Source organism: Lacerta agilis, chromosome 8 (genome assembly GCF_009819535.1).
Source record: "Lacerta agilis isolate rLacAgi1 chromosome 8, rLacAgi1.pri, whole genome shotgun sequence".
NCBI classification, from domain to species: Eukaryota; Metazoa; Chordata; class Lepidosauria; order Squamata; family Lacertidae; genus Lacerta; species Lacerta agilis.
This window is the reverse complement of record NC_046319.1, coordinates 13,578,108-13,603,320: the sequence shown is the minus strand read 5'-3', so window position 1 is coordinate 13,603,320 and position 25,213 is coordinate 13,578,108. Positions and strand designations below refer to the sequence as shown.

Here is a 25,213-nt window from a genome sequence, read left to right as displayed (position 1 = left end):
CATGGACCAGAGCACGCCAGGCACACCTATCCATTACTGCCTCTCGTAGTTTGGCCAAACTCATGTTAGTAGCTTCGAGAACACTGTCCAACCATCTCATCCTCTGTCGTCCCCTTCTCCTTGTGCCCTCCATCTTTCCGAACATCAGGGTCTTTTCTAGGGAGTCTTCTCTTCTCATGAGGTGGCCAAAGTACTGGAGCCTCAATAATTAAGATACAGGTCCCCAAATGCATGTTTGGGTTAAACAGTGCAGACTGACTCCACATGGCACTGCCCCACCAATCTTAGTCTGCCCCCGGCCAGCCCCCACCTGCCTGCCTTTTTACTTACATATAGCTCCCTCCCCTTTGGCAGGGATGAGGATGGGGAGAAAACTAGAATGAGTTGGCTCTGCCTTTCATTGGCTGCAGTTGTTCCTGTCATTGGCTCCACCGACTGTTCAGCTCCCTGCCTTAACACCCTACCAATCCCAATGGACACCAGCCACCACTAGGATTCAAGGTAGTTCCCTGGTGAGAAAAAGTGGTGACCTCCTGGATTACACGATGCAGTTCTCCTTGTCCAGGCACACAGTCTCAGTCCTTTGCCTGGCATGTGCTCACGTCAATAACATGGGGGAGTATGGACAGGATCCTTTCCCCAGTGAACACAATAATGGGAATTGCCTGTTGTCCATGGATTCGATTGCCAAGTATGTTTGCTCACTACAGGGCAGAACCCAGGGAAGGTAGGAACTGCTTGCAGGGCCACAAAATTTATTAATTAATTAGCCAATGAATTAAAATTAATTAATTGTATTGGTTTCAAAGAGAGGAATATATTTCTGTAGACAAAGCCCACCCCCTTCAATTTTATTTTGCTGAGCTGGAGATTACAGTTAAGTTTCCAGTATAAAAGGTGCCACGGAGCGGGGGATTTGAAAAAATAAATAAAACTTGAAGGTCTTGTGTTTATTGAAATTCCTCAATTAAATTATGTGTCCTTTTAATTTACCCCTTTTCTCGCTGCTCCAGGTTTTTAAACATATCTGGCGGCCTGAGCCTTTTATCTGCCTCATTTCCATAGCTGTTTATCCTGTGAGTTCTCTTGTCTGAGGAACAATTTGCGCTTCATAAACCATGCTACCAGGTTTTTTTTTTTTTATATTGGAACTCTCTTATCTGGAACAGCATTTCAGTTGAGAAGCTGCCTATTTAATTTTAGCTAGGAAATGAGCACAATGCAGTGACTGACTAGCGGAGTCCAGTTACGACACAGGATGCAGGCAATCCATAAAGGTTTGTAAAAGGACAGTAAAATCACATTTTTAAAAGAAAATAATTCTACCCCCCTTCATTTCTGTGATAAATGCTGTGCAGACCCCTTAAAGAGAAATAGGATGAGAATTTGTGGGTCTTGGGACTAAGTTAGACTTCACACACTGAAGTCTTCAAATGTCATCTTTAAATGAAAAGCAGCCTTCAGAGTCTGGGGTCGGGAGTGGAGGGGTACGAGGCTTCTTAACTCGTGCCCCAACAACTGTTTTCCTACTTGGTCATCCTTCCCCAGGCTGCTTTTCTATGTGGTGGGGGAAAGCAACTTCTTTCTGACTGGGCTTAATCAAGAAATCTGTCCAAAGTTAGAGGGAGAGGATCTTTTGCATGTTTGAACATAGGTTCAAGCAGATCAGTCCATTCACTCTTGCCTTTATATATATCGTAAAAATGTGTTTACCTTTTGAAATAGTTTTGAGAGCTACAAGAGGTGTGAACTTCAGTTATCATTACTGTAAAGGAGGAAATGACTCTTCCAGTGAAGTGATAGGATTTTGAAAACCTGTCCCTTTATTATTGCTTCTTCTTTTTTTCAAAAAAGGGGTTTTAATTTTTTTTAGAAAAGCAAAACTCTGCATTTTGTGAAAAGCAGAACTGCTTGTGCATTTTAACTAGTGCTTTCAATAAATGATGAAATACTCTTGTAAGTCTCGTCTTGTCTTGGTTGGGATCTAAAAGCATTTGCTTTATTTTTAGAAGCCCTGTTAGGAGGCAGGAGGTTTCCTTTGAAATGAAACAGCATGGAGAAAGGTAGATAGCACTTCCTCCCCATCCGCTTGGCCCCTTCAATGTGGAGGGGTGCCCAGTGACTTTGATGGGCAGCAGATGAATGCACAGTTACCTAGTCCTGCTTTGAACTGAAACAAACCTAAACTGTCCCGTGCAGGGCTCAGGCTGTGTAGTAAAGGGGAGCAGAGCTTAGATGTTGCTTCAGCATCAGTTATCCTTCAGCTGAGCCTTATGTAGGATCAGCAGTTCTGTGTCAATTGTTAAGCTCCACCTTGATTAAAGCTGCCTCTTCGTTTAAAGGGGTCCATCCTGCTCCAGTATTCTTGCTCCAATGAAGTGGGGTGTATCCAACTAAAGTCCTTTTCTGACTAGATCCATTGAAACCATGAGACTAAGTTACCGTATTTTTCGCTCCATAAGATGCACTTTTTTCCTCCTAAAAAGTAAGGGTAAATATCTGTGCGTCTTATGGAGCGAATGATGGTCCCAGGAGCTGAATTGCCCAGGGGCCAAAAGAGGATCATGCTTTTTATTTTACAAAGAGAAAAGGGGGTGTTGAAAGGACCCCACTCAGCAGCTGATCAGCAAGAGATCGGGAGAGAAATAAGAGTCCCTGGCTCCCTTTCAGCCCTGCCCTCTTGCCACGCCCTCCTTTGTTGAATGTGCTGCAGAGGGAGGTTTTTTGTTTCCCCAGCGACATGTGACTGGCTGATTAGATTATCTGTCTGGAAACTGTAGAAAAGGCTCCCTTTCTTTTAGAAGCTGCAGAAATGTGAGTTGAACCCCATAAAAACGGGGCTTTTCCTCTTTGCTTTTCCCCCTTTGCAAAAGGAGCTTTGCTTTTCCCCCTTTGCAAAAAAAGCTGCAAAACTTTTAGCTGATCCTCAAAAAAACAGGGCTTTTAGAGGAGGAAAACCAGAAAGAAAATTATGGGTTTCCTCCTCTAAAAACGAGGTGCGCCCTATGGAGCGAAAAATACGGTAGTCATTAGTGGGTTGTGTCTAATTACTGCATACTCATTGTGTTGGAGTCATTGTTCCTATTGGCTTTGGCGGATTGTGATCAGGAACTGATCAACACATTACAGAGAACCTAGAAATCAGTCCCAGGCAATAGAATTCTGAATTGTTGTTACTTTTCCAATTTTTACAAAATCTAAAAGCTTCTAAAAACTTCATCTGCGTGGTAAACAAAGATGGGGGGGGGGAGATTTAGCATAGTAGTTGGCCAACTGTTCTAGCAGATTACTTGTAGCATTTCAGGGTGGGGTTGTAGTTGTTTGTATGTGTAGGGTGGGAGAACTTTTAAAAATATTACACCCACACCTGTCAAAATGCCCTTGCACCCTCTGCATAATATATTGGTCTTCTCTGAGTTATAAGGGGTAGACTGGGAGGTGTCTAATATGTGGGAAAGGGTCATATCTGCCCCAGAATTGACAGGTGTGGGGTGCTTTTGTAAGCCCAATGGTGTGTTTGGGGGAAGGGCTTTTGCTCAGTGGTTACAGCATCTCCGCATGCAGAGAAGGTCTCCAGTTCAATTCGTAGCATCTTCAAGTAGGGCTGGAAAAGATCGCCATCTGAAATGCTGGATAATTGCTGCCAGTCAGTGCAACACTGAGTTAGATGGAGCAACTCAGTGTAAGGCAGCTCCCTGTGGGTTGAATCCATCTAAGTCCTCCTCAGAGCAGACGCACTGAAATTAATGGATCTAAGTAAATCATTTCCATTAATTTTAACGTGTCTTCTGTGAGCAGGATTAACACCTGATACTTCCCTGTGTTCCTTTGTATGCAGGCTGTAACCAAATCTCACAAATGAACAGAACCAGTTTAAATATCAAAACCAGGGTTCCCTTCACCCTTTTGAAAGAAGCTGGACTAATTACTTTAAATACATAATACATAAATCATCCAGACTTTCAGCTAAGCTTTCTGCCGTCTCATCCTGCCTTGCAAACATTTGTGGGCTATGTACTATTTTCCATCTTCGTGTGCCTCAGAGAAGCCAAGCAAACCCGTTAGATTAACTATTGAGCGTTGCCAGGAAACGGGCTTACCTTACCAGGCTATTTCCTTCCATTGATGAAATGTTGCCTGCCTTTTTTGTTGGGAGTCTGGGAAATCAGACCTCCCCTCCTCTGTGCCCTTTTTGTTATTAATAGCTTAGAACTGTTTCTGTATGCAAAGTATGTGTGTGTGTGTGTAAAAGAGAGAGAGAGAAACTACACTCACTCTTTCTGCACATTAAGGTATTCAGAGCTTATAGCTTTCTTTTTAACTTCTGATTTATTAAGTATGTGAAAATTTGATGTGTGCTTGAGGACTGTGACCCAGTAGACGTGGCTGAATTTCAGTTCCCATAAGTCTCAGTCAGTAAGACTGATGGTTGGTGTCAGAGACTGGTTGGACACTGAGGCATAGTAGCTGTATACTGGTGAGTGGGCACCAGGAGAAAGGGGGGTGGTGGAGACTGAATTGGAAGATGGGATCAGTCTGGGGGAGCCTGAAACAGCCAGGAGATGAGAGTCAGAGGCAGCAGAAACGGCCAGATTGGATGGTGAAGAACAAGTGCAGGAGGAGAGAGAGAGTCTGGAGCAAAGGGCTTCCACATCTCCTCCTGCCCCCACCTTGCCTGCTCCACTGTCTTCCAGGACCAGGAGAGGATTGATTGGGGCGGGGGGCAGAAACAGGTTACTCGCTGGTGGCACCTTCGCCTGCTTGCGCACAACTTGGGTGAAGGAGGTTGGGGCAGGGTTTCTCTGTTGCTGCAACTGTCTCATTGGGTGCACACCTAGGAGTAGCTGAGAGGCATAGGACTGATGGACATGCCTTTTCCTAACTTGTAAGTTTACTTTTGACAATAAAGAGTTACCGTATTTTTCCGTCTATAAGACGCCCCCATGTATAAGATGCCCCCTATTTGGGGGGGGGGATCTGGTTTAAGAAAATGGGGGGAGATAGCCCCCATGTATAAGACGCCCCCAAATTCTGGACATTATTTTTTAGGGGAAAAAACTAGTCTTATACGTGGAAAATTATGGAAATTCCTCACTCTGGGCATTCCTTGCCTGACAGTCAAGGAGGATGGGAATTCTAGTTCAACAACACCAGTAGGGCCTCAGGTACCTTCCCATCCTAGCAGAAGCAAGTCCTTCTCTCCCAAGGATGGGAAACCAATGGTGTGCCAGATGTTGCTGGGCTATGAATCCTCTCATCCCTTCCCACTGGGCAATATGTCTGGATAGGGATGATGGGAGTTCAATAATATCTGGAGGGCCACAGGTTCTCCACCGTGGTACTGTCCATACTGAATAACTATGCGCTCTCCTTTCTAGTAATGCACATCTGGAAGAGAACTCGAGCCCTCTGTCTAGCCCATCTTTTGTTTCCATTTTTGAAGGTGCCTCCAAAAATCAAGCCCAACATCTCAACTACCTTGCTGTTCTAGGCATAGAGATGACTCACCACACCTTAGGGAAATGTATTTTGGAATACATTTTTACTAAATAATACCTTCCCAACATTTAGCTTAAGCTTTTTCTCGTTGTTGGTTGCACCCATCATTTCTTCTCCATGGGGTTGAACAGTTGATTCCCGTTTTAGAGTATCTGCTTTGTTGCACGGAAGGTACCAGTGCCACCAGGCTTGGGGAAAGACCCTGACTTGATTCCTTAGAAGCCAAAAAGACAGAATTGGGTTAGGTAGATAATAGACCTAACTCTTCATAAGGCAGATTCATACATTTGTTTCCTCCTTAAGCCTACCCTTCACATGTTTTGAATGATACTTTGTTTCTTCTTCTCCAAACTAAGCAAACTTGGCTTCATTTTATGCTGTTCTCCAGAGCCCCATCTCTTCCTGCATCCTCTCTCGATGCTTTCCTCACGATCTTAAAGTAGCAAAAATAAGCTCCCTAAAGTGAGTTGTCTACAAAAAAACTTAATAGTTTGCCTGTCTATACTAATTTCAGTTACAGGTAGGTAGCCGTGTTGGTCTGCCATAGTCAAAACAAAATTAAAAATTAAAAAAATCCTTCCAGTAGCACCTTAGAGACCAACTAAGTTTGTTCATACCAAGAACAAACTTAGTTGGTCTCTAAAGGTGCTACTGGAAGGATTTTTTTTATTTGATTTTTTTTGTTTTTACTAATTTCAGTTAGTTCCTTGAACTGCAGGTATGGGACATAACAGGCCTCCCAGTCCTGTCTGACCCTAGGGGCTTTCCTCAGGCCACAACCTTTGTGAGCCACATCCTTTACCATCCCTGCTTTGCACCTTCCTTGTGTGTTTTTGCCTGGCTGGAATGTGTCCTTGAACTCTGATCATGCCTCTTGCTTGTTTGGATGGAAGATGAAGGTGTGTGTGTGTGTGTGTGTGTGTGTGTGTGTGTGTGTGTGTAGAAACTAGCCTACTGTCCAAAGGCAAAATTCACACTGTCCATTTCTTTCGTATTTCCTTATCAGTCACCTTCCACACACATGTCTGAAGGTTATGTACAAAATGCAATATAAAGCTAAAAAAAATTAGAAAATAATAGCAGACCAATTTCAAAACATTACCGAGTTGGTGAGGGATCTGGAGACTAAGAGTTGTCTCCAGTGCTAGTCCTATCCCTAAGTAGGCCTATTAAAGTTAATGGACACAATTCACTTAGGTACATTAATTTCACTAAGTCAGCTCCGAGTATAACTTAGTTGGATACAACACAATCTACTATGAGGAAAGGAACTGGGCATATTTAGCTGAAAGGAGAGACAAGAGAGGATTTTTAATCCTTTTATGAAATCTGCATGTTAAGGGAAATGTAAGTTGCAGTTAATGTGCGAAACAACCAGCTGTTGTGCACATTCCCCAAGCCATGTGGAGAATGTGCACAGAATCCTTCCACATGACGAGAGAGTTGTACACATTTCCCAGTCAGTGTATATCATCTCCAACAGCCTTGGAAAATGTGCATATCTCGGCTGAAATTTGTACTTTCTTCAGACATTATGCACACTGTCCAGCAGGCCTTAGGGAACATGCATATGTCAAATTAATATTGTACATTCACTGGACAATATACACATTTTGCAGTCAATATGCATAGTTGCCAATCAATGTGCATTTTTTTCTGTTTCTTGTTCAGAAGAGTGAAATCTGCACCCCCTGAGCTGCTTCTGACCCACTGCCTAATCTTACGTGGCCCAATGCTCAGCCAAGCATCAGGGAGAAAGGGGAGGCAGACTCCAGATAAATATAATGTGGGCTTTTTCCTGCAGTCCAGCCCTGTTTTCACCACTCCCAGCTGTCCCCCTTGAAAAGCCTTTCAACTCAGTGATTCTTAGACCCACTTATGCAGCAGAACTTGACTTTCTGTTGTTTAGGTGTGGGCTTCTCCAGAAGATCACACAAATCATACTCAAATATTACTTTGTCCTGCCATACCAAATTTCCCAGCTGTTGAACTACCATGGAAATTGGTCTTTCCCCAGCAAATGGATAGATGAGACATTTATCCCAGAACTCTTCTCTGCCTGCATCTTTTGTCACCTTCTTGTCTCTGGAGTTATGTGTGTGTTCCTCCACCTCCTCTCTACTTTTGTCTGTCTCTTCTTCTCCTACACGCTCTCTTCTCTTTCCCCTTCAGGACTATGAGAGTAAGCTCCAGGCCTTACAGAAGCAGGTGGAGACCCGGTCATTGGCTGCTGAGACCACAGAGGAGGAGGAGGAGGAAGAGGAGGAGGGTGAGTTCTGGGTAGAATTCAGACAGTTTGGGTTGCAGAGAGAGTGAGAGACTGCTCCACAAATGTTCAAGGTGTCTGTGGAAATGATCACAGCTCTTAAATCTGCTTTCACCAACCTGACAGTCAACAAAATGAATATCAAAGACTACAGTTCCCATCATCCATTACTGTTGGTGATGCTGGCTTGAGTTTATGGGAGTTAGGACTCCCAACTACATTTGGAGGGCCAAACATTCACCACCCCTGAAATAAACAAAATTACTATCAAAGATTACAATTCCCATCATCTGTTACTCTCAGCCATGCAGGGTGGGGCTGATGGGAGTTGTAGTCTGAAAAATCTGAAGGGGACCAGGTTGATGAAGGCTACCTTAACAAAACAAAAAGTGATTTCCTTCCCTCTTGATGCAACCCAGTGTTTTAGTTTAACACAGAACAATCTCTTCCAGGAACTTCTCTTTATTTATCACTTGGATGGTTTTGGAAATATGTCTCTTACCCTTCAGGATCACCACCCTTTAGGGTAGACTACAAATATATAAAACAGTCAGGGTGTTCCAGTGTTCTGCACAATATACCCTCACAATGACTGTAAGGTGTGGTCATAGTTTTTACCTTCATATTGCAGATAAGGGCTTGAGAGAACTATATCTCAGTTTCTTAGCTGGTATATTCTTTTTTGGGGGGGGTAGTTTACACTCTGTGGAATTCTTAACAGTTTCTCTCCCTCTGATTTTTTTTTAGGACCTCTATTGATTCTGGACATAGTTAGATTAGTTTAGGGAAGCTTTTAATGTTTAATAGATTATTGCATTTTAATATTCTGTTGGAAGCCTCCCAGAGTGGCTGGGGAAACCCAGCCAGATGGACGGGGTATTAATAATAATAATAATAATAATAATAATAATAATAATAATAATAATAATAATAACAACAACAATATCAGGGTGGGAACCTCAGATTCAGGGGCCAAATGTGGCCCTCTGTATTTCTTTATCTGGGGCTCATGACTTTATCTGGGACCACACCCCCATTCTCCTCACCTGGTTTGGCCACATGCCTTCCTTAAATGCTTTTTCCTGACATGATGTCTTATTGCTTATGAGAGAATATGGCCCTCAAACTGAGTAAGGGTCCCCACTCAAGACCCCAGATTATCTGGGAGGGATGGGACTCATGTGAAATCGGCCCCTGTCTGCAGTTCAAATGAACCCAATCACCTTCTCTCCTTCCTGCAGTACCCTGGACTCAGCACGAGTATGAACTAGCCCAATGGGCTTTCCGGAAGTGGAAGTTCCATCAGTTTACTTCCTTAAGAGATCAGCTGTGGGGGAACGCAGTCTATTTGAAAGAAGGCAATGCAATCAGCGTTGAGCTGAAAAAGAAGGTAGGGGGGAATTCATGACTGAATAGGACTGCATGCTGTGCACGCCTGTGTCAAGTCATCTTGCAGAACAAATGTGGGTGGTTTTTGAATTGGAGGGGAGTTGGTTAACTTTGAAAGTTTGTCAGAGGGTATATTTGAGAATCACAAATGATCTTGCAATTCCCAGTGCTGCTGTGGTGCTTCAGCCATGGTTCAGATTTAGCCTGTGGTCACATTGACACCATACATTTAAAGCACATGGCTTTCCCCTAAACAATCCTGGGAACTGTAGTTTGTTAAGGGTGCTGGGAGTTGTGTAAAAAAACAGTTCCCAGGACTCTTTGCGGAAAGCCATGTGCTTTAAATGTATATGGCTAGAGTTTGGAGGGGTCAGTTGTGAAGCAGACCTTCTGTGAACCTGAGTGCTCCCTGCCTTTTCCTGTCCTCAAGCTGGAGGCAAGGCGGGGAGCACAGGAAGAGACCCCTAACAGAAGGCCCTTGCTCCCTTCAGCATATTTTTGTTCTCTATGGGGGAGATGAAGGAAAGTTGTTCCTGCTTTGTCTCAAGTGTGTGAACTGTCTTTCTGCTTAAGGAAACCAGATCCCTGCTATAGGCTATATAAGAAAGCACTTCTAGATCCAGTCTTATCTGAAGTTCAGTCTGAACACCTGCTTTTCATGCAAAAGCTCTGAGGTTAAATCCTCAGCATCTCCAGGTTTGTCTAGGAAAGATCCCAGTCTGAAACCCTAGAAAGCTGCTGCCAGTGTCAACAATACTGAGCTAGATGGACCAATGGGTCTGGCTCAAGATAAGGCAGCTACCTATACCTTAAGGGAAGGAGTGTAGCTCATTGGGAGGTCGTCTGCTTTGCATTCAGAGAGTCCCATGTTCAGTCCCCACTTTCTCCAGGTGGAAACTGGGAAAAGACTCTTTCTTGATGTCCTGGAGAGCTGCTGCCAGTCAAGTGTAAGCAGCACTGTCTTAGCATAAGGCAGCTTCCTCTTTTCCTGTGCAATACCTCCATTCCAGGTGCAGTTCCAGTTTGTCCTTCTGACCGACACGCTCTACTCCCCATTGCCACCTGAATTGCTGCCGCCTGAGTCGGAGAAGACCCGGGACAACCGCCCTTTCCCTCGGACAGTGGTGGCTGTGGAAGTTCAGGATCTGAAGAATGGTGCAACTCATTACTGGTCCCTGGAAAAACTCAAGTACGTTAGGGCTGCCATTGAAGTCACCCTTCTGGGAAGCATTTTATTTAATTTACAAATATTTCAGCTCTACCTTTTCCAGTTTGGTGATCCACCAGGCAGTAGCATACAACACTCAGGATGACCTAAATTAAAAGTATAACAGGATTCTAAAAGAACAGCAGGAGTAAAAAAAGGGGGAAGAGCCATTTTGTTCTCACCTCTGAGAACCTAGAGTGCCTTTGCCATTTGGAATAGACAGTACTGTAATCAGGGCTTGGAAGGTTAGTTTTAAAAAAGAGCTAGTTCAACATGTCCAAAAGGAACTATATTTCAGCTGACATTCGTGGAATGTGCATTGTTTAATTTATTTTCCCCAGCAATTATGATCTTTAAACTTAAAGGCTCATGGAGTCTTAAGAATAAAGAGGACACACAAGAAAATGAGCTTGAAGATGAACTAGAAATCGTTCAAAGTTCAGCTTTCAAAACCAACATAAGTCACTTTCAGTTCACCTGGCAATTTTGGGAACTACTTTCAGGTGGATGCCAGAACTTTTGGAACTAATTCAGTAAACTTGGTTAAACTGAACTGGTTCACTCCAAGCACTAACTGTAGTGCGTGGACTAATGGCATGATTCTACATGAGGCAGTTTCATACCTTTTAAATGCAATATGTAAGATTGAAATTTAGATATAACTTGGAAGATAAGTTAGACTGCAGATTTAGAATCATGTTAAATGTTAAGGAATTTGAAGATAATGAATTAAGATAATGGTTAAATAAGTGGATAGGATGTAAAGAAATTACTAAATATGATAAACAATGAATGCAGGAAGGGCAGACGTGAGGAAGTCAATCCACAATATTAAGGAAAGAAACATGCGAAATGAATAATTTTTTCTTTTTATTATAAGCTTGTAATTGTTTTATTGTTGTCTGTTTGTTTGTTGTAGGTATTTTGTTGATGTTTTGAAAAAAGTCAATAAATATATTTTTAAAAAAATAAAAATAAAATAAATGCAATATGGACTTTCTGGTTCTGCATTTACCTTCTTGCCCCCTCTGCTCTACAGGCAGAGACTGGAGCTGATGCGAGATATGTATGACCGAGCAGGAGAAATGGCCTCCAACACACAGGAGGATAGTGAGAGCACCATGACTGGGAGCGACCCTTTCTACGATCGATTCCATTGGTTCAAACTTGTTGGGAGGTAGGTGGTGACAAATTTCAATTGGCTGGTTGACTTCAGCTTGGATGGTGAATGAAGGTTTGTAGGTAGAATGTGGAAAGCAGTGTCTTACAGATCTCCAGACTTGGCTTGGGTTATCATCCTGTATAACAGAAAATGTCATGTTGGAAGAGGTTCAGATGATGAAGAGGAGACAGTGGTGATTTTTGCAGAGTTGTTCTATTGGTCTCATATATGAAGTTGACCTGCAGACTCAGCCCAGAACTTGAAAGTGGGTTCAGGATTTTGCAGGTCTTTTTGCAAGTTGAGCCTCTCTCTGTGTGTGATAACTTCACATGTTATATTTCCTTCCCTGCGCAAGATGCAGGGCAGAGAACTGTAGTAAATTCGGGTTTGCTGTCTTGAGAAAAGAATTAATATGGTTGTTTTCCTAAGTAGCAGTTGCAGTGAATCCTAGTTTTTGGCTGGAGCGCTCTCAGCAAGCCAGGCTCCACTCCTTCACACCATTTTCCAGGGATCATCTCTCAATTCCTATCTCAATGTTTATATAAGGAAATGTCTCTTGCCTTTGTATATCTTGTAAAAAACTGACTCTTGAAGAAAAAAGAAATCATTCATCCTGACTTTTAAGGATTGCCATATTTCCTCATTTTCCAGGACATGTCCCCTTTTTATGGGTATGTAAAATGAGAGTTGTCATAGCAATCCATGGTTAAAAGTAGAAGTCCTCTTTTTTGCTCTTCAAAACCCTATACTTTCTTCAGTAAAGTCCCCATAGTTTAAGGAACAATGGATTAAAAGACTCTCATAACATATAATAGCTATAAAGACACACATTACATGCAGAGAGAGCATCTGAAAATGACCCCACCTCCCTTTCACAGTCCAGAATTCTGCTGCCAGAATTCTGTGTGACGTATAAAATATTCTGCTTTAAGACAGAAAGCTGCAGCACTGGAAATGGTGACATCTTATCACAAGCTTATTCCAATGATCTCAAAATAATAGGGTGTTTTGGCATACAGGCGTCTGATATATTGTGTAGTATGTTTCCTTTGCTTTCCTCTGAAGTCTTTCTTTCCACCCTGCACTGCTTGGTTTTCTCCACTGCCCCTTTCCCCCACATTCCTCTTACCTGCCCCCCCCCAATTCCTCCAGGCAGCCAAAAGCTTTTGCTTGTCAGTTTATTCTAGTGGGCTGTGAGCTGGACTCCACATCAAACTCCTTTGTTGAATGAAGTTGTCCTTGTCTTTCTCTCCCCCACCCCACTTGCCTGCGTTAATCAAAAGTGTTCCGTCCACCAATATATCTAGCTCCCCCATTTTCCACGGCTGCGTGAACGAGCGCCTGGCTGACCGCACGCCCTCCCCCACTTTCTCCACGGCTGACTCCGACATCACCGAACTGGCTGACGAGCAGCAAGATGAGATGGAGGACTTTGACGACGAGGCCTTTGTGGACGATACAGGCTCTGACGCAGGGACTGAGGAGGGATCGGACCTCTTCAGTGACGGGCATGACCCGTTTTACGACCGCTCCCCCTGGTTCATTTTAGTGGGAAGGTTGGTGAGGTTAACTGTAAGAATGGCCAAGGGGGGCTAGCTCTTGCCCTGGACTGCTGGTTCCAGAGCTATTCAAGCCAAGCCATGGGTGATAGGTGTGTTCTGAGCTCCGTGCATCCAGGCCTCCGCTAGTTGTATAATGTAGTTTCAGCATGTTATTTATTATGAATTCTGCATTGGGATTCTCAGCTTCAATGGGTTGTATCCAACATTAGTCCTGTGTACCAAGTTTCTAGTCTATGGCTACTGTGGCCACATTTCTCGGTAAGCGATAAAACTAGGACTTGTAATGAATGAGCAGCATGCTAAATGTATGGTGCTGAATTGCTCCCATTTTGCTCTGCCCTCTGTGGGGCCAGGAGCAACAAACCCTAAGCCTTGACTTGCTGTGAAGTGTGAGCCAATGGTCATGGTTAGTTTATTTCCAAACAAGTGATGATGGTTAGCCCAAGGTTTTATTGGTTGGTTCATATGTCACCTTCCCAGTGCACCTGATTTGCTACTTCCAGCTCCAAGGAGAGCAGAGAGAAAAGGGAGGTGGCTGAGTGGCATGCCATGCTCTATGGCTTACTGTGACATGCAAATAAGGCTAGCGAGTGTCAAGGTGTGGGCAATACTTGGTGAAGTCTTCAGAAATTAGAGCAGGACAAAAGAGGGGCTTTTGTATTCAGCTACAGTGGTCTTTGTAGTTCCTTCTCTCTACTAGCAGAAGATAAATTATGTCTCTTTGGTGCAGAAAAATATTTTCACTAATGCCACCCAGACACCCCACCAAAACATTTGTGCTAACCATAGTTTGAGCTTTGAATTATGCAGGTGAACCATGGTTTGGAACGGCTTTAAATTTCTCTTCAGCTCAGAAGAGCCCTACAGCTAGGCATAGCAGCACAATACTGTAATGACAGTTTGTCAGTTCAGAAGTTGCAACAGCGGAAATGCATAACAGTGGTTTGCAAACCCACTTCAAGCCATAGTTTCTGGTATTGTCATCTGATAATGATTGTCAATACAGGCATCACACTGACCCATAGCTAAGCTTCCTTTAAGCATTCCTTGGTGTCATATCTGAACTGAGCTCCTATATCTTTTACCACTGTGAGGTTGATTGGTCAGTGATAATGGTGCCCAAGACCACCCTTATTGAACTACATAATCAAGCTGGGGGAATGGACCCTGGCAATGCATTTCCCCCCCATCTCTACTCAACAGTAAGTCCCACTGAATCTAGTGGAGCTGCATGGATTTAGGATTTCAGGTTGGGTTCCCTGTGTCTAGCTGAGACACTCTGCTGTTATTTCATAGAGACCACAATATCAAGAACCCTCTTTTGGAATGGCGAGGGCCTACCCTGGGGTGAGGAACCTCTGGCCTGTGGGCCAAATTGGATTTGGCATAGGTCCAAATTTGGCCCATGAGACCACTCTTCCCAAACAATGCCCAGCATTCGGCAGGAAAGGACTCAGCTCCAAAGAACCACGCTGGAGCTCACTACAACTGCGGATCAACTAATTGGTGCTGATTGGTATTGGCAGTGTATCGTCATAGGGGCTTCTTTGAAATGATCGCCTGGTGTTGTAATGACATCAGGTAATTAACAGCTGGGAGGCCCCACCCACCTGTCAAAGTTGGCCTGTGGTAGTTGGGGAAGAAAAGGATTTGAATAAATACAATTCTCGCCCCTATCTGTCCCATTCCCTGATGCCTTATTTTCTAGTTCTGTTTTGGCCTCAGGGGACAAGGAGCCTTCAGATCACACACTATTACCCATGGCTTCTTACAGCTGAAAGCAGTCATTTTCTCATGTGTGTGCCTTGGCTGCCATCTTGTGGCTCAAAATGAAAGAGCTAGTCCCTGTGGCCATATCTTTTGGCATGCTGGGTTGTCGTAGAAGCCTGATGTTCTCGCTGGGTTTAAAAGCTGGAAGGGGAGGTGGAAAGGGGTGGTGGCTGTGAAGCATATTCTCAGAATCCTTGAAATGATGTTGAGTTTATCTAAAGAAAACAACAGCAACCCACCATTATCATTCTCTTGAGTTCTGTTGTCTTTGTGTTTTGATACTACAATTCTTCATATTAAATTTTATTTCTCATTTGGTTTTCGTGTGTGCGTGAATATGCCACTCTACCTCACCAACCTTTCTGCTAATATAGCTCCCTGCACCCCTTTTTCAGTCTGCTGCTGTGTTGCCTTAAAGGAAATTAGATTTACAATTGTCTTGAAGGAAGTTGGCAGATGGAAAGTCCTTCTTCCACTCAGTGAAGAAGTAATTTCATGGAATTTCCTGCTGCAAAGATCATAGTCGTGACCATTACTTAAAGAAGCGATGATGATCCTGTGACCCAGGTGTTGTTGGACTACAACTCTCATAATCCTTGGCCATTGGCTGGGGTTGCTGGGAGTTGGAGTACAATAACATCTAGCGAGGCAGCACAGGTGTTTGGGGGAGAATTTCAGTTCAGTTTAAAGGCGAACTTACTTAATTTTTCTTTCCAAACAGTACTTGAACTGAATTTTCCATCCTTTGTAATTTGGACTTCTCTGAATCTTGCAGTGTAGTTCTCTAGCCAAGTAGCGTGTATGAAAATGCATATAGCTGCTGGGAAACACTTGAATAGGGTGGAGGCACAAAAAATAGATCTGATTGCATAGCCCCATGGCTCTAAGCACCATCAGTTCTGCTAATAGAAAATTCAGCTGCTGAGTGAGGATGGAACTGGAGCCAAAATGCAGCCCCTTCAAAACGAGGTGTCAGTGTGCTCCGGAGAGCCCCACGTTTCTCAGAAGTACAAAAATATTTTTATGGGTGGGGAGAATAGAAGAGGATGAGCTTCTCCTCTGCAAACCCTGCTCCCCAAACAACAGACCAGTGATGATTGGGACAATGGGGGAGGTGCTAGCTGTCTGGAGCCCCTAACAGGATCACCCCTCACTGCAATGTTTTGTTGCAGGTCCCACTTACCTTTTAATAATCATCTTTTTAAAAGGCCTTAGATGAACTGTGTGCTGCCATGAGAGAGGTTTATATGTGCTTTGGAAAATGAAGCTTTATTGTTGCATATATCCACCTTTCTTTGCAGGGAGGGCTTCTGCATCCTTGATCCCCACCACTGATGCAGAGATCCTCCCAGGCAGAGGGATTTTAAGGATCCGTGAGAATTCCATGGGGCAGTCGGTGCTAGAGTTGACAAGTGTGGGAGAACCTCAGTGTTGTATCCAACAAAGTCGTACTTGCGTAACATCCATTGAAATGAATGGGCTTAAGCTAGTTATGGCCATTCATTTCATTGAGTCTGCTCTGAGTAGGACGGGCATAGACTACAACCCTCAGAAGCATTGTCACTGCTCAAGCAGGGCAGGGGATATAATACTTATTGAAAGATATATGATCTGGATGATCCCTCAATTGCAAGGGCATACCTGCCTATTGCTCCAAAAGCTTCTTGAGAAAATACATCTGTTTGAGTTGTATAGTGAAGTGCAGACCTGGCTTGGTTTTTAATCCTTGTACTCTGATATCAAATATTTGGGAAACACTGTTTTAGACTATGACATTTTTTCCCTCCTGATTTTTTTTTAAAAGTGTAAATGGTAAAGAGATGGGGGAAGACTTAATTTGCAGCTTGTTCCACCACATGAGAGACAAGTGTTTTAAAAGCTTATATTTATTCACTCATAGTGTTCAATAATGACATAGTAACTCGTTGAATCTCTTACCTGGTATAACCTCTCTTGATTCCACTGGGAGTGAAAATGAAGCCAGACTTGATTTAATAGAAATGCTGCATTTTTTACAAGCTCACAAATGATACAACATTCAGAGGCCTCCATCTCTTTGGAGCAGACTGAAAAAAATGAAGTAGATCCTTAACTGATTTATTCCAGTGCTGAGTTGCGGTTATTTCTGTTCTTCACATTTTTATTTTGCTCCTAGCACTTAATTAATCTATTATTTTATTTTTCTTTTGTACTGCCATTTTGCTGTCATTTTTTGTTGTAGAATTTATGTATATATCTATCTATCTAAAATCATGCGTTTTACATCGCTCACATTCTTTTCATTTCAGGAAATGTCTGCCTGGTGGGGCAAAGAGCACGGGGATGGCAGAATAGACTAGTACCTTGCAAGCCACTAGCCTACAGTATATGTTTTCGTGGCCTTTATTCCTGTTCACACTTGAGTATGTTTAGCCAGTTATGGCATATAAAGCTTCCCCCTCACAGTTTGCCACAGTCCAAGTAGATAGGAACATAGGTAGCTGCTTTATACTGAGCCAGACTTGGCTCCATCTAGCTTAGTATTGTCCTCCCTGGAGATCTTTCTGCATACAAGGCAGATGCTGTTCCACTGAGCTACAGCCCTTCTGGGAAGGAGCTATTTGAAGTTAATGTAAGCAGGAAGGATAGGAGGGAGTGTAGTGAGCCTGACACTCACTACAGCTTGTTCTCATCACACTAAACTATGGTTTGGCTTGTTTTCTGAACACAGCCACTCTTGGATGTTGGGCAACATCACTGAAATACATATGTAAGGATGAGATCAATATTAAACCCCATCATATTTCCCCCTTTAAAAGTGCTTATGCCTGTTTAGAATGCATTGTGAATAAAGGTGAACACTTTAAAAACAAACACAAACACAAACACACACACACACACACACACACACCCTAATTTACTTTCATGGTGTACTTGAAATGTTTTCATAAAGCTTTCATCCTTAGCAATGTTAGTAATTGACTAAAAAAACAAAATGCCCCACATTTATAGCTCTTCCATTTCAAACATCATCTTTGATAAACCAACATCTTCATGTCTAACTCACTACCATTGAGTGGCTGGTTGAGTTTTTATGCATTGATGCAAATGTGTTGAAACTGGTTTGCAGATTCCAAAACCTAATATGGTGCCTGTTCAGGCTGACAAGTGCAAGCTTCAGTTAGTAAGTGGTGTTCTAATGTTTGTGCTTCTGTGTAATATCCCTCCTTTAACCCCCCCAGGGCCTTCGTCTACTTGAGCAATCTTCTCTACCCAGTCCCACTCATCCACAGAGTGGCCGTGGTCAGTGAGAAAGGGGAAGTGCGTGGATTCCTGCGTGTGGCAGTCCAAGCTATAGCTGGTAAGGTGCTGTGCTTATGCTCTGCCCTTCCATGATTCCTCATGGGAGCTTCTTTCAGCACAAGGGCCACATTCCCTTCTTGCCAGTCTTCCAACTCTATGATTCTGGGAGCCTCCCAGACTCAGAAACAGGTGGGGCAGCAGATGCTCATTTACCTTTATACAACCATCCTGTTACTACACACACCTGCATATCCCCTCTCTGCCTGTCCTCCAGGCAACCAAGAGGCATGATCAGGGTTCAAGGGCAGATTCTAGCCAGGCATAAGTGGACCAATAAGGGTGCAAAGCAGGGTGTGTGTTGTGTGTGGCCTGGTTAGAGCTCCAAAGGCTATATAAAGAGACCTGAGGTTCCCTGTCCCTACTTGTGGTCTCCTGGTTTACAACAATTAATCTAAAGCTAGACACAGTAGCTGCCTTCCCCACTTTGCACCAAACTTAAGAAAACTATGGCTGATTTTCTTTGGTAGCTCAGTTCAAATCTCTGTCCTTCAGTAAGGAATAACATAGGAATAACATAAGATACTTTCCAGGGTTGTGAAATTATTTATACAATGCATTCTAGTGGTTAGAGTGTCGGATTGAGGCCTGGGAGACCTGGGTTCAAATCCCTCGCTCAGCCATGAAACTCACTGGGCCAGCCAGTTTCTCTCAGCCTAACCTACCTCACAGGGTTATTGTGAGAACGAAAAGGAGAGGAGTGTGGGAAGAACCAAGCTCCTTAGAGAAAAGGTGTGCTATAAGTGCAATAATAAATAAAATGAACAAGATCAACTGATTAGCTGAGTATTGTAAACCAATAGCTGAATTCTACATTTTTTAAGGGACTACTACAGTTTCTTTGAAAATCTAATTGCTCATCTGATTGCTGTATCCATTCCCAGGGCCGGATTCAACTAAATAGTTGTGCTAGCAGGAGCCAGCTCAACTAGTCCCATTAGTGCAGTGGGGCTTCCTCCCTCTCGTTTCCCCATGCACCCTCCCATTAGCTCGGGGGGGGGGGGTTAGCAGGACCTATAAAACAGCACTTGGGCAGGGGAGAGGGGAGATGTTCTGCCTGGAAGGCCAAAATGCTCACATTGATGGAGCAATCGTAATCACATGATGTTGAATTCCTCCCTATGTTTTGTTCTTTTAGCTGACGAAGAAGCCCCTGACTATGGATCTGGTGTTCGGCAGTCGGGCACCGCTAAAATCTCATTTGATAATGAGTATTTTAACAAGGTAACCCACATCTTAACCAAGCTCTTGTATCTGTGTGTTCCTGTCCCTTCTGGTGTAGAAAGCGGACAGAAGGCTAACTTATCGCTCCTCTCTCCCTTTTGGTTTGCTCAGAGCAACTTTACATCGGTTGCGATGACCCGCTCTGGGTTGTCCTTGGAGGAACTGCGAATTGTAGAAGGTCAGGGCCAGAGTTCAGAGGTCAACACACCTCCTGAGGAAATCAACAGAATGAATGACATGGGTAAGTGATGCAGCTCTTAGGAAAGGTGGGACAGGGTAAATGGAGACTTTATGTTGAATTTAGGGTTAAGTGCAGGATCGAAACAACAACAGACCCATGCAGACTGGGGTTCCCCTCCCTTCAAATCAGGGATGGGGAGTCTGTGGTCCTCCAGATGTTGCTGGAGTCCAACCCCTATCATCCTTGACCACACTGGCTATGGCTGATGGGAGTTGGAGTCCAAGAACATCTGGAGGGCCTGGTTTTAATCAGTGTTAATAAAAGCCAATGCCACTCATGAAGAGACACAGAAAGGAGCCTCCTTTCTAGATGGTGCTCCCAGGAGCCTTTAATCCAGAGATGAGGAACCTGCAGCCCTTCAGTTGTTGCTGGAGTCCAACCTCGATCATCCCTGACCATTGACCATGCTGGCTTCTGGAGTTGGTATCACATAATGTAAGGACGTTCAGTGGTTGCTCATGAGTAAAGCGCCAGACGCAGAACTTCTAAAACTAAGTTCTTTATTGTGCACAGCTATATACAGTGGAGCAAAAGATCAAACGTCCATCTCCTCACTCTGCAGAGTCCAGGAATGACCCCTTCCTGTCCTTTGTCCAGCAAAAGAGGCGCAGGATTCTGAACCCCCGTCTCCCCCTTCTGCGTCCTTCCGGCCTGCGCCCTCGGAGCGTGGGAACCTGACCTCGCTCCCCACTTTCCCCTTGGCGTTGAGGCTCTGCGATCCTGTCAGAGCCCCTGCACCGCCTTCCAGCCCCCGACTCCCCTCCCCACTGGAGGAATGGGAGCTTCCGGGGGAGGAGGGGGGGACGAGCTGGTGAAATGCACCAGAGGTTCTCTATACTGCAAACGCTCCCACGATCCCACCGATTGCGGGGAGGGGGGTTTCCTGACACATAACATCCAGGAGGGCCACAGGTTCACCATCCCTGGCCTAAATACTGCAGTACAATAACAACACATACTTTTTATTATCATTACAACACTTAAATGAACTGTTAATTCTTGATTTAAAAAATATGTATTGCCATTTGTGTGAACCTAAACCTCAAGTAAAAGTATCAAGACATATCTAAAAATAGCCCCGAAGCTGATAACATTAGTACCTAGCATACCTTCCCCTGCCCTGCAGTCTTTTTATACGACAACCCCAAAGGCCAAAAGTTCCCCTCATAGTTCTTCTGGAAGCAGATCCATTATGAAGGCCCTGGGACTATAGGAGGGCAGGCAAGGCAGGCGGATCAGGGCAGGGGCATGAGTGGCCCTACAGATGTTTTTGCACTACAACTCTTGCCATCCCTGATCATTGGCTAGGGCTGATGGGAGTTGGGACATCAACAGCATCTGGAGGGCACCATGTTGTTGACCCCTGATTTAGAGGTGGGTGTGTAGCTTCCTTCCTTCCCATCCCACATTGAGCCTGAAGAGCTGCTGTCAGTACAGGGATGGACCCAAATAGTCTGACTTGGCATGAAGCAGCCTCCTGTGTCCTTGAAGCATCTTGGGAAATTCAGATGCCATTCTGAGCAGCTGCTTGGGGAAAGTGCCCCATGACACTGAGGAGCAGGAAAACCCTTCAACCCTCCCCCTTTTTCAGACCTGAAGTCTGGCTCGTTGCTGGATGGCAAGATGGCCATGGAAGGCTTTACCGAAGAAGTTGGCGACCACCTAAAACTGGGCAGCGTCTTTACTTTCCGGGTGACAGTGCTGCAAGCCAATGGCATCCTCCCGGAATATGCAGACATCTTCTGCCAATTCAAGTAAGTTTCGCCTGCAGTGAGCAACAGCCGTATCTGTGGGTCAGAGTCTTAGTCATTGTTTTGGAAATTCTGAGCTATTTGGGAACTGCCATGCTAGGGTGAATCTAACCCATTTTGGGGGTCCACAGACAGAGGAGTGTGGCTTACTAGCCAGAGCCTCTTGTTTGACTTTGCATCCAATTCCTCAAGCCCTCTAACTAGCATGGAAGGAGGGTGGGCAAACTTTCCTGAGGTTGGGACAACAGCATATTTTAATGAGCATTTTGACCCCTCTGTCAAACTTCCTGCAAAAGTGGGATGGGGAGCCTTTTTAAACTATGGAGCAGCAGTTCTCTTCAGGACAACCTTCCAGAATAGATGACAAAGCGTTATTTTGCTAAACTGGTTTGCATTTTTGTCACCCTAGCTTTCTGCATCGACATGATGAAGCATTCTCTACTGAACCTCTCAAAAACAATGGCCGAGGGGCCCCTCTTGGTTTTTATCACGTCCAGAATGTAAGTGGAAGTAGGTCTGCTTCTGATGGGTGACCTCCTGGTCTGTCACTGTTGTGGGGGGCATGTTCTATCTCTTGGGAATCAGAATAGTCCAGCTTTCAAGTTTTCTGTAAGGGGGTAGTTAGTGAGGATGTGTGACAAAGCTGTAGCTGGATCAAACCCTGTATACATTTCCAAATGGAGTTAAGCCATTCATCTCTTGTCAGATGCAGTGGCTGGGGCTTTTGATTGGCCAAAGACCTATAAAGCCAGACTGATGCCTTGCTTATGGTCTCTTTCGATAGATTTCTGTGGAAGTGACAGAATCCTTTGTAGAATACATCAAGACGAAGCCTATAGTATTTGAAGTCTTTGGACATTATCAGCAACATCCGCTCCATCTTCAGGGACAGGATCTCAACAGGTACTTGTGTATGGATGTCCTCTGATTAGGTCAGAATGGAAAAAATGTAAAGGTCAGAATGGAAAAAAATGTAAAGGATAGCCTTAATTCCTTAGGGAAGCATTTAGCCACCCACCCACTTGCTCTGCTTACCTGCCTTCCTCTCCCTTCCTTTGCCACTACTAGTATAGCAGTTCTTATTCTTTTCCTTTTCCTAGCCTTTAAACGGCTTTTTAAGGCTAGAGGAAGTGGAGTAAGTTTCACGTGCAACTGCTATAGTGCTGCCTTGTGAATTAACACAGTGCAGCACTCTGGTGTCTGCATTTTCAATTCTGATTTTGCTCCCCATTCCAGAGAGAAGTATTTAAGGGAGGGAGAGAGATTATTGCCACACTGTAGCACTAAAGCCAGCTGTATGGTTAGCATGAGACCGGTCTGTAACCACCATATTACCTGAAGAATATCTGAATAAGTGTTCATGCATACGATAGGTTATATAGTGGTACCTCGGGTTACAAACACTTCGGGTTACAGACTCTGCTAACCCAGAAGTAGTACCTCAGGTTAAGAACTTTACCTCAGGATGAGAACAGAAATTGTGCGGCGGCAGCAGTGGGAGGCCCCATTAGCTAAAGTGGTACCTCAGGTTAAGAATGGTTTCTGGTTAAGAATGGACCTCTGGAATGAATTAAGTTTGTAACCAGAGGTACCACTGTACCCAGAACAAACTTAGTTGGTCTCTAAGGTGCTACTGGACAATTTTATTATTATTATTTTATTTATTTTGACTGTGTCAGACCAACAAGGCTACCTACCTGAATCTAGCACCATATTACAATGAGGGTTGGGAAGGGAAGGACCTCCGGAGGATTAACCTGCTTCCTTTCTCCACAGCCCCCGACAGCCATCCCGCCGATACTTCCCTCCCCCCATGCCTCTCTCAAAACCAGGTAAGAACAACTTTTCACTGACTCGTCTCTGTTAGTGTATGTAAAATGCAAGACCGCCTACCTCTCTTCAGCCCGCAATATAAGAAAAGAATCAATTAGAATATAGAATCATTTTCCTGAGGGAATCCCAGCTTACTGTTGTTTTTTGTTATAGAAGTTTCTTACCCACAAAATCATTTATTATCCTACCTGCCAACATCTACTTATGTTGGTCAATTTCGACTCAAAGGGGCAGGGTACAAGAAGACCCAAATTTGCTACAACTTCCCTATGTAATTACCTGGATGCAGACTTTGCTCACCTTTGATGAGCATCTGTTTGTAATCCTGGAGAGTCCCCTTCAGTTCATATTCCAAACCAGGGAGGTATTTTTAAGGGTTGAGGGACTGGTTGAGTAAGCAACTCTTCTGTTCCAGACACGTCATTCAGCCTGCTTTATTTATTTATAGCATCCTTCTATCCAGTGATGCTCAGGAACTATGAGAAACCAAAAAAATCAGTGCAGTTTTGAAAGGTTTAGTTTGCCCATCTTGATTCAAAATGGCATCTGGTTGTATCTAAACGTATATGAAAACCTTCTAGATCTTGGGAACCACTGTGCGAAATTTGGTTGCAATATCTTAAGCCAGTGTTTTTCAACCTTTTTTGTGCAAAGGCACACTTGTTTCATGAAAAAAATCACGAGGCACACCACCATTAGAAAATGTTTAAAAAATTAACTCTGTGCCTATATTGACTATATATAAAGTAATTTTTCAATTTTTCCCACGGCACACCAGGCAACATCTCGCGGCACACTAGTGTGCCACGGAACAGTGGTTGAAAAACACTGTCTTAAGCGGTGTCCAAATGCAGATTATAGAAACAATTTCTCAAAATATTTAGTAGATGTTGATTTATCTAAAGACTAGCTTCCTCCTCATCCATGTAGCTCCATTCTCACTAATAACTCACTGACCCAAGCTTGCTGCAACAATCCCATATCTTTCTTTGTTTTTCGTTTTGGTTGTGCATGTTGACTTCTTGTGTTCATTTCTCCCCTCTTCTTCTCCTGCTCCCAATCTCCTTGGTCTGTCCCTTTCCCCTCCTTGCCTCCCTATTGCCTGCTGGCCCTTCATCCCTCACTTGCCATGTCCTACTCCTCCCACTGCCTTTTCCAGACCATGAGAGAAAAATTGAGTTGATCAGGTATCTCATGTCTGGCTATGTAAACGTGCATGTGCTGAACACGTTCTCCGAGCACGCCAACGTGCTTGCCTCCTCTGCTGCGGCAGCTTTCCAGGATGGGGCCGACCAGCTGCCACCTTTTCTCTTTCTGCCTGTCCCCAGCTGTCAGACCGAGCGCTTCTCCAAGCGAGATGGTTAGTAGCCAGATGCCGTCTGTGATAGATGTAGGAACAGACCCTCCTTCCCTTTTCCCTGGCCTTTCTGCATCCATCGGTGGTGTGTCCAGGGAAAGGCCAGCATTGGGGAGTTATATATGCCTTTCCAGGATTTCTGTGGTAGTAGTCTTGTGGTACAGTCTTGTGAATCCTACAGGACCTCATTAGAATCCTTAGTTTCTCTTCCTTTTCATTGTAGATTTATTGTATCCTACTAAACTTTACTTAGAGTAGATGCATTGAAATTGATGGCCATGTCCATTCACTCCAATGGCAAGGAAAGTACTGGTGGTATAATAATACCATGGTGCAACCCACCTCAGATTGGGGTACAATCCTTTTGTTGAGCCTGGAGCATCAGCTGAAGGCTTGACAGCCTTGATAGTAGCTGGATTTGCATGTATTGGTAAGCCATAAACCATAGCTTTACTGTACACAAGTGAAATGGCCCACTTCACTCCTCCCAGCTCATGCTGGAAGGAAACAAACCACACCCACCAGTTTGATGTTATGAATGAACCATGGGTATGATTTGTTTAGGTCGTCTGAACAAATCACATGCTGTAGCTAAGGCTTACTTAGTGATTGT

At 44.0% G+C, this 25,213-nt stretch overlaps 1 protein-coding gene across 14 annotated transcripts in view; it reads left to right on the top strand.

Moving 5' to 3' along the window:
• The window catches only part of KIF1B (kinesin family member 1B), a 127,586-nt gene that overhangs the window by 88,849 nt on the left and 13,524 nt on the right, over positions 1 to 25,213 (top strand). For 6 of the 14 annotated variants that reach the window (XM_033156207.1, XM_033156206.1, XM_033156208.1 and 3 more), the window contains 12 exons: positions 7,672 to 7,768; positions 9,007 to 9,155; positions 10,165 to 10,343; positions 11,401 to 11,538; positions 12,807 to 13,079; positions 18,077 to 18,195; positions 19,333 to 19,418; positions 19,530 to 19,659; positions 21,251 to 21,413; positions 21,820 to 21,910; positions 22,195 to 22,313; positions 23,187 to 23,242. In XM_033156207.1, coding sequence (XP_033012098.1) covers positions 7,672 to 7,768; positions 9,007 to 9,155; positions 10,165 to 10,343; positions 11,401 to 11,538; positions 12,807 to 13,079; positions 18,077 to 18,195; positions 19,333 to 19,418; positions 19,530 to 19,659; positions 21,251 to 21,413; positions 21,820 to 21,910; positions 22,195 to 22,313; positions 23,187 to 23,242 — 1,600 coding nt within the window. The remainder of the gene's footprint in view (positions 1 to 7,671; positions 7,769 to 9,006; positions 9,156 to 10,164; positions 10,344 to 11,400; positions 11,539 to 12,806; positions 13,080 to 18,076; positions 18,196 to 19,332; positions 19,419 to 19,529; positions 19,660 to 21,250; positions 21,414 to 21,819; positions 21,911 to 22,194; positions 22,314 to 23,186; positions 23,243 to 25,213) is intronic. The other 8 variants (XM_033156211.1, XM_033156213.1, XM_033156209.1 and 5 more) reach the window with 2 other exon arrangements.